We start from the raw sequence: 9,256 nt of genomic DNA, 5'->3' as shown, positions 1-9,256 counted from the left end.
TCATGGCCCTCTCAAGTCCCTCGACCAATAAGAGACATTTGAATTCATACCTGTTGAGATAGAAGGAGAACATTGTGGAGCGTGTGTATGTGTGTGTTTGTTAGAGAAAACAAGAGAGAGAGAGAGAGAGAGAGAGAGAGAGAGAGCAAACACACAAAATTGAAAAGCAAAATAATTATATTGATTTCCCACAGTAGTTTCCTCTGTGTTTGTGTGCATTTGTCTGTGTCGGAGCACAGATATGTCTATGAGAGTGTATCTTGATAAATCTATTTGTTATGTGTGTGTGTGTGTGTGTGTGTTTTCCCCTCCCAGTGAGCTGCCCCACTCCCCACGGAACCTGCAGGCCAGCCTGAACATGAGCAGCAGCCGCAGTGTGGACCTGACCTGGATGAGGCCCTTTGACGGCAACAGCCCCCTGCTGCACTATGTGGTGGAGCTGTCAGAGAACAGTAAGCTCAGACCCCCCCCCGCCTCTCTGGGCCATCCTCAGGGAGATGACCCCTACTGAGCTGGGTCCTCTCTCTCTCTCTCTCTCTCTCTCTCCCTCTCTCTCTCTCTCTATTCACTCTGTTTTTCTTGCTCCTGTCATTGTCTAGTTGTTGGGTCCTCAGTCCACCTTTTTATACGAACACCTGAACAGGACAGAGCCTATTTATAAAGTAATTGAAGATGAGCACAGCAAAATTAACCCTCGGTTGTCCCTTTGAAGCACATCCTCATCCCTGTCCTGGCCCCTGTGACCTGTCTACCGTCCACTCCACAAGAGCACAAATAGATGCATTTGTTTCTCTTTCATGACAAGCTGATTAGATATGTTGTTCTTTTAAAGAGGGACTATGCAGGTTTTATATCTTATTTTACCTTAACACCTTCGGAAGTCATTGAAATGGTTATATGACTTTTTCTGAGGTGAATGCTGGCCGTCTAGCTTCCCCCTAGTGCCTGTGAGCTGAAAAAACAGCCTTTGACAGTGTGGCCACCGTCCTCGGAGCCAGAAAGTCTTGTGGTCTCGCACTACACACATACACGCCAGGCACCGGCTAGAACAAGGTAGCGATAGAGTTTCCCAGACATTAGTCATGGCAGAGCCAGCGAAAAGAAGCAAGAAAGTGAGTAAAGCATTGTCGGAGGAACAGGGAAAGAGAAAACGACAGACTGACCGATTGAGGAATGTCATAAAATAAATACTCTGGAGCTATAAGGGGAGCAGAGAAAAAAGCATAGAACTTGCCAAAATTGCATAGGTGGGCTTTAAATACACGTATTTCACATTTGTAAATGTATTTAATTGAGAAGCCATTCAAGTCATAAACAGTGCAATATGCCAGTAAAATACAAGTAAAATGCAACATTTGTTATGTGTAATTAAAGTGATGAAAGCCATTCATGCTTTTCTGATTCAAGCGAGTAAAGCCTTGCTGAGCCAATTGCAAAGAAAAGTGGTCAAATGAAAATGTGTCTGAGACTTGTTTGTTGGTCCTCCAGCCCCCTCTGACTGACTGGTATTCGTTTGATGTGTTCATATTCAGGCGGTGAATGAACTTAATTAACGTGTGGCGCTCCCCACCGTGTGTCCTTGGCCTCCCTCTGATTGTAAGCTGGGTCACCTGTGATTGTGTGAGCCTGGCCACGCCGCGAGCCACTTTTGTTTCTGTTATTGTTGCTCGTCGTTAAGTGTTTCTGCGCAGTGGCCTGCTGCTGCAAAATGGGCCTGACCCACGTAATGGAACAAAAACCATCCACAACAAAACCAGATTGATCTACTGTAGCTGGGAACGGACAGTGAAAAATTGTAGCTCAGGCGGGATACAGATTACTGGGAGTCGTTGCACAATGGTCCAGGGAAACTCTGATTAGTAGCCTGTTCTTGGTGTGGGAGAGTGGCCAGCCATCTCAGTGGCAGTTCTTTGTAAACAAAAGGCATAGAGAGCACACACACACACACACACAGCCATTTTAAAAGCTCTCTGGATATATTTGTATTATGGTGATTATACTGTACACAGATGTTGTGTTAGTCATGCTGTTGTACTCAAGAAACGGTTGCCTTTTTTAATCCTCAAAGTCTTTTCTTATTTATATCTCAGGTTTAAAATAAACTTTTTGTCTTCTATATTGTGTGTTTTTATCACACAGTCTCATAATCACCAAACACTTTAGTCAGCCGTGGAAATAAAAAGGAATACTTTGTAATTAGCTAATGGTATTATTAAGTCCAGCATTGTCTTTTTTACTTTTTAACAAACCATCGCCTTAACATCCTTTGATCTGCAACTCAGACTGATCAGCACAGCGTGATCTTTTGTATAATTTCCAGGGAAAATCCTCCACAGAGCTCGATGCAGTATTAGGCAGTCATTAAGTATTAATAACAGCTGGGTTACCTTCCATTAGGGAATAGGTCGAACATGATGTGTGATTAGCAAAGTAGAAATGAGATGAGGAATTAGGGCCTGAAATACAGAGATAAGTGGAAGGAGTGTGAGAGCTTCTGTCTATGTGTGTGAGAGCTTCTGTCTATGTATGTGTGTATGTGTGTGTGTGCGCGTGCGTGCACAAGGAGAAAGTGTATGGTATATCTGGAATACTAAACGAATGTCATTTCCTTTCCTCAGATATTTTTCTGTCAGCTTCTCTTTTTATCCATATTCATTTCTGTTGTTAGTTGTCCACTGTTTTTCTCTCACCATACCTCTGCTCTGCTCTTTGCAGACTCCCCATGGAAGGTGTACCTGCCAGAGGTGGAGCCGTCCCTAACTGGTGCGGTGGTCAAAGGGCTCACTCCTGCCAGGACGTACCAGTTCAGGGTGTGCGCCGTCAATCAAGTGGGCAAGGGACAGTACAGTACAGAGACCAACAGGTAGACCCCAGATACAACACACTTACTGTGCTTACTTAATTGCTCCCCAGGTAAATCACACTTTGTTATGTCACACATAGACCACGTCCCGACATCCATCAAGCAGCTAATTGACCGAACACCACATAACAGCATCCTTGTTTTGGTCGTCCTCCTCTCATTCTCTTTGTCTCGTTTTCATTTGTTGTGAATTGCCATTGAAGATGAGATGTTGACATTGTCTCTGTCAGAGTTGATTTGCTTTGAGATGGGGTATTAATTAACAGGGCTCGGGTATCTTGCTGATTAATTTTCTGATTCATAGGCGACAGTAGAGCTCAGTGTTAACTATGCTGTTGGAGCATCATCACAGGGTTGCAGCGTAATTATGCTCTATTTAGTCAATGGCTTCACACATACGCTTACAGTGCTGCAGGTCTAGTTCATAATGATGAATTGTGCCGCACAACAGCAAGATGAATGAAGATGACTCTTTACCTAGCTCCACAGGCAGCTCACTCCTGATCCCAGGCCTGCCACGGTGTCGGTGTGTGCCCTGGCTGTTCAGTGTATGCCCAGACTGGTGCAGGTCCAGAGGCCCTCTGGTGACTCAAGTGTTTCTGAGCCCATCCCATTTGCTACTGTCTTTGCTATACCCTGGCACTTGTTGAAAAACTGTCTATTTTGTTTGTCGTGAACCTCAGCACACTCCCACAGTGTCCCCCAGGAGCTTTGGCATTGTGAGGGAACACATTTGCCTCTGCAGAAAAGACCATTTGAGCCCTGAAGGACAGAAAGTGCTGCTGCACCCCCCACAGCTCTCTCTCTCTCTTCCCACTTCTCCAGCTCCCCCTTACTTCTCTCTCACCTTCTCCCTTAATCAGAGCTTGCTTTCAGCGGGTGTCAGACACCTTGCCCATGTCTGCTGTGCCAACTCTTATCACTGGCTGACAGGTTAAACTGGACCTCTCTCCTGCATCTGTGGAGGAGGTGCTGCTAACCTTCACCTCCCCCAGTCGCCGTCCCTCACACAGCCCAATGAGTCATCTGTATGCAGCGCCCGAAGCGCTGCGCCACGCACCCATAAGTCAAAAAGAGCGCGCACCTCCTCTGGAAGCAGATGTTCTTCAGTGAAATGGGCCGCGGCAGACTGCGCTTTATTCAGAGGTGGCAGCAAAGGGAGAGTGTTTCATTTGCCTTTTGTGTGGATAATGACAGCGCAGCCCAGTCCAAATGCCAAGGGCAGTTAATATGGGCGACAACCTGGAGCAGGCCATAGTTATTCTCTACAAAAGCCACGGAAGCTGTATCGCTCATCCTCGCAATGTCACAAGGCCTTTTCTGCTGCTTCAGTCATATTACAGACACTGTTAATAGGATAATGTCATTTGTCTGAGCAGTTCGGCTACTTCTTGACTCTGAGACCTACTTTGGGGAGAACATGTTTGTTAGTTTTCCCTCATTATAATGGCACCTAGGTTAATCTCAGGGAACAATCTGATGAGACGAATATTAACATTTTAACACCTGGCTCACTGACGAGTGAACTCCTATCTGACCTCAATTAATACTTAACTTTATCGCAGCCATACAGAATGCTTGAAACATTTACGAGCTTTAATTTATGGAATTGGTGTTTACATTATCCATGAGGTTGGGTGGGACCAGTTTAAAATGTGTTTGAGATCTGCCAGATGCTCTAGTTAGACTCAAAATAGACATCAAGTGGGCCACACAACTGCAATATGCCCTGCAATATGTATTAGTTCCTTATTTTACATTTTTATTTCATCACAATATTATTCTGTTGCTATTATATATTTATCCATTTATAAATGCTTAGCCAGGTTTATTTCTATTCAAGTGATTAGACAAATCCTCTGAAAATAGATGCAATATTTAGATAGCCTGGAACCGCACAGTTCCCATAGTGTGCTCAGAGCCTATAAGGTTTCTGTCAAAACTGAACAAAAGCACAAGAATAGAACATGAGACGCTCACAGATAATCTGCACAATTGATTGTGTTCCCGAGTGTTGGTGGTGGTGAATAGCACAAGCCCCTAGTTAATATCTTCTCCTCCCCCCCGGACACGAGCACTGCACCCCTCTGGCTCTCTTCCCCGCACAAACAGCCATGTGGCCGTGAGGTAGTTTCAGAGCAGCGTGTGCTAGTTTCCGCGCCAAGCCGCCTCTTCAGGGACGAAGTTAAGCAGGAGAGAGCGAGCGACAGGGCGGCGGAAGGCTCCCCCCATCAGTCTTCTGTCTCCGGGCCCAGAGTCACCGTGTCACATCTGTCTCTTTTTTTGCCTTATTAGGCAGAGAGAGCAGTAAAATGGATGACAGTCTCATAAAAGCGGCGTCTAGCCTGCTCACCCGTAATGAGACGTGGCAGTAGCGGCGTTGGCTTGTATTCATCGCAGTGGTCTGTGGTTCTTGTTGTTGTTCTACTTGTTGTTGTTGTTTTTGCGACTGCTTCTGCCATATCCTGTTTCAAGGTAACACCATGGGGAGGTGTTGCCATGAATATTCAGACCCAGAGCGGGCGTTCATGTCACCGCCATCATTCAAGTCTGCCTGTTGATATTGCCACCAGCTAATAAGTGGCCCAGGCCTTTCCATACTGTATGGATGATTAACTGCCTGCTCTTTATTTTTATTCCCCGACACCGCCACTCTCGGGTCATTCCATTAGGCCCTTCGCCGCTGTACGCAGCCTGTGTCCTGCGAGGAAATTAATGGATCAGCTTCAGCATTGTTTATGCTGAGAGGCAGATGTTTAATGGCTGACGGCTGCGCCACGAGTGTGTAAAACAAACGCGTAAATACACCCATGAAGGACAGGGCTGTCTCAGCGAGGCACTGTAGCAGGCCGGCAGAAGTGCAACCGCCGTATGCTCGCGATTAGGCAGATTTACACGTTGCCATCGGAGGAGAGGAGAGATGCACCGTGGTATTGGTTATCGAGGGCATTAATTATGAAATGGACGGCTGGGGAGAAATAACAAGTGGCCAGAGATTTAGCAAGGGGTCGACCATTAATCTGAAATAACCCAATGAACCCATTAAAAGTTAATGTAGATTTAACTGTCCATTAGCATGGAGCACACGCACAGCAGAGAGAGCATCTTGCCAAGTCTGCCTCCCCAACACCGTGATTCATCTTTCATTTTCATTCATCTGAGAAAAGCTGATGATGTCTTGGGAGTGTGAAGCTGTTTCCAGAAGTCTCAGGTGGCAACTTTCCGAGTGCAGAAAAAATATATACCTTGAATTCTATAGTTTCATGACTCATGTCCATCTGTTTTTTCCACCATGATGGATCTGTGCTGTGTGTAGTTCACCATTTGGACCACTCATTATACCGCATAATCACTTCACTGAAGCAGAACACCTCAAGGATTGTCATATAAAACACTCAAGTTTTCAAGCAACTCTGTGGACTTCCCTCATGTTTCCTGTATAGATTCTTTGGATTGTATTCACTCCTGCCTCTTCTTTCCTCCCCATTCGTTCACAACCCTGACTGAGTTTTCATTTACCATTTACTTACGGGCGTGCACTTGCCACTACTTATGCAAGCGTCCAGATTAGAGCTTGTCAAGGGAATAAGCTTGCCAGGTTATCCATCCAGAACGAACTGGCTCCCTATGAGGAGCAACTCCATGCCTTCCCATTACAAATGGACCTTTGCTTCTCATTAGGCTTTTATTATTTCTCTACCTCCAGGGAAATATGCACTGCATCTCATCATGCTTATAGTCTGTGGATTAGTAACAGTTTTATTAGCATCAAACACATTATTAAGAGAGGAAGGCTTTTTGTTTTCCTCTCTCCTCCTCCCTCATGTTGTTATTTTTGTTCAAGTATGAAATCCGGGTCATGTGGGACACTGCAAGATTTGTTTCGAATTTTTGATTAAACATTAGTTAGACCATCAGTAGCACTATCATGCATATTAATGTACATTGTAGTTATTGTTTTATCGTTGAAAGTTACACTTAATATTAAAAAATAAAAAAGTTGTATAGGCTCCTGACATACAGTATATCTCTTCCAAAAGATTCAAGCACAGAAAGAAATCATGTGCATGAATAGAAATAACTTGTCTGGAAACACTAAGTAACAAATATAAAGGTCTGGAGGTCGGTCAAGTGTGTAAAAAAAAAGAAAAGAAAGAACATATGGAGCACTGGGTGATTTGAACATTAACCTATAGAGTGGGTGGAAGGTACAACAGCTGTTTTGCACTCGTTCGCACTTGTTGTGCCTTCTTAACCTGTAAAACATTCAAGTGTTTTTGGAAGATTTTAATGAGTTGGCTACTGTATGTACAGTATAGCTATACATGGACTTACATACTGTAAGTTAAGTTTAGCCTACGGGTCAGGAAGTATTCATATACAGTAACTCCAAAGGTCAGTAAAGTGAGTGACCTCTCCATAGCATCCCCTGAAAGTTTCCAGTAAGTACACACTAGCTTTAAACACATTTCCATTAGAAGCAGAAGGTGAATGTTTCAGCTGGATAGCTAGAACATCTGCTTTAAATGTCCATATGTTTGCCAACGTATATTTGTGAAACTAAGATCAGTCCACCTTCATGAGGATTCCTTGGCTTCCATGCTGTCTCTGTTTCATTTGAATTGCACCAATGGAATTTAATGCTGTGTTCATGACACATTGGATATTCAGAAATCCCGACCTCTGACTCTGACTGAAAAAAAATAGTTGTACAAAGGTGAATCTTTTATCCTGGGTTACCCGACTTGACCTCAGAATCATGCTTTCCAATTACAGCAGCCACCATTGCAACAACACAACGAGAAACAAACTTCATTCTCATTACAAATAGGCAAGTTTATTCAGCACTAAAGTAAAACTACAAATAGAAACATTTACCTGATTTACCTTATTCTTGCTCGACCACAGTAAGCAGTTCTAACAGCGTATTTATGGAAAACATACTGCAAGGATATTGTACATATTTGTTTTCTGAGTTGACTCATGAAGGCACCTTTTTTGGAAGTCAGGATTTTTTACGGTGGGTCTTCCAAGTATAAGGTTGAGATGAACACAGTATAATCTATGTGCAGATATGGTCACTTGAGATAATCAGATGACCTTAAAGTATTGTAGGGGTTTTCACAAGCCGTTCTGATCAAATGCATCAAAAATTGTGCACTCTCTCCAGAGGGATGCTTGTAGATAGGTGTACTGTGCTGTGGTGTAATGGAACTACAAGCATTAATCTGTGTGAGTTTGCTCCTTCTCATTTTAGTTCGCTTTTTCCTCCTCCATTTACACATGTGTGCTTAAGCAAACTGTGTGTCATTGTTGAGCTTCCAAAGGCCTAACACAATTTTGTCACCTTACCAACTAATAAGTGATTCAGAAGAGCAACTTTTTTGGGATTTAATAAATTAGCATCAGCAATCCAATATGTGTTGATTATGTCTTTTGGATGCATTTTACTTAGAATGTGTTGAATAATTATGAGCTGTTATTCCCCAAAATCCACATGGAGACAATTCTCAACTTTGCCTTTAAATACAGTACATTTGGAAATCAGAACTTGGGAGTGGAAATACTGTACAATCTTTTCTGTGGTCACCTATTTGCACCGTAGACTGATGCTGCCTGAGGAGCCTCCCAGCGCGCCCCCCAAGAACATAGTGGCCAGCGGCCGCACCAACCAGTCCATCATGGTGCAGTGGCAGCCCCCTCCAGAGCCTCAGCTCAACGGGGTCCTGAGGGGCTACGTGCTCAGGTAGGAGACCTATGGGGCCCAGGTGCTTCAGCCTGGCTCTACTGGTATCTGCTTGTGTGTCTCTTTGACTCTGTGTCTATAATGACGCTTGAGATATGAATGCAAATGTGCAATGACGTGTTGCTGTTATGTTATAGGCTAAAGCACATATAATGTTTATTGTCCCATTTGATTGTCTGAATTCATAGCCCCAAAATTGTATTTTAGTTTGTTGGAAGACACTATTACATATACATATACTGTATAAGAGAATATGGGACATTTAGATTTTTGAGAAGACAAAGTTTTGGGGACGAGGTTGGCAGGCTACTTATACAATGAGGCTTCTAAAAATGTGCTGCTAACGTTAGTTGAAAATAGTATCTGAGTCACTGTCTGTCAGACATGGCTTAATTAGCAAGAACACCTGCTCTGTCAGCTAGTGCATAACTGGTGCACTCGGCGGTAATTGCTTATAATGAGCTAAGTAGCTTGCAGTGAACAACTTTCCACAATACATACCCTAGAGCAATGCATAGAGATAATGTGCCATCAGCTGCCATACCACTACTCAAACACTACGTCAACCACACAATGATGCTGCCAATGCCTATGACCAGTACTCTTATTTGGACAATATGGCTGAACAAACAGCAGTAGGCCTATAT

The 9,256-nt window shown here is 43.7% G+C and overlaps 1 protein-coding gene across 5 annotated transcripts in view; it reads left to right on the top strand.

Moving 5' to 3' along the window:
* sdk1a (sidekick cell adhesion molecule 1a) overlaps positions 1-9,256 on the top strand; it is a 229,814-nt gene that overhangs the window by 160,246 nt on the left and 60,312 nt on the right. For all 5 annotated transcript variants that reach the window (XM_062532947.1, XM_062532946.1, XM_062532945.1 and 2 more), the window contains 3 exons: positions 316-452; positions 2,716-2,863; positions 8,469-8,609. In XM_062532947.1, the coding sequence (XP_062388931.1) occupies positions 316-452; positions 2,716-2,863; positions 8,469-8,609 (426 nt within the window). The remainder of the gene's footprint in view (positions 1-315; positions 453-2,715; positions 2,864-8,468; positions 8,610-9,256) is intronic.

The sequence above is a fragment of the Sardina pilchardus genome, chromosome 3, assembly GCF_963854185.1.
Source record: "Sardina pilchardus chromosome 3, fSarPil1.1, whole genome shotgun sequence".
In the NCBI taxonomy this organism is placed as follows: domain Eukaryota; kingdom Metazoa; phylum Chordata; class Actinopteri; order Clupeiformes; family Clupeidae; genus Sardina; species Sardina pilchardus.
The sequence above is the reverse complement of the archived record's forward strand: the minus strand, read 5'-3'. Positions and strand labels throughout refer to the sequence as shown.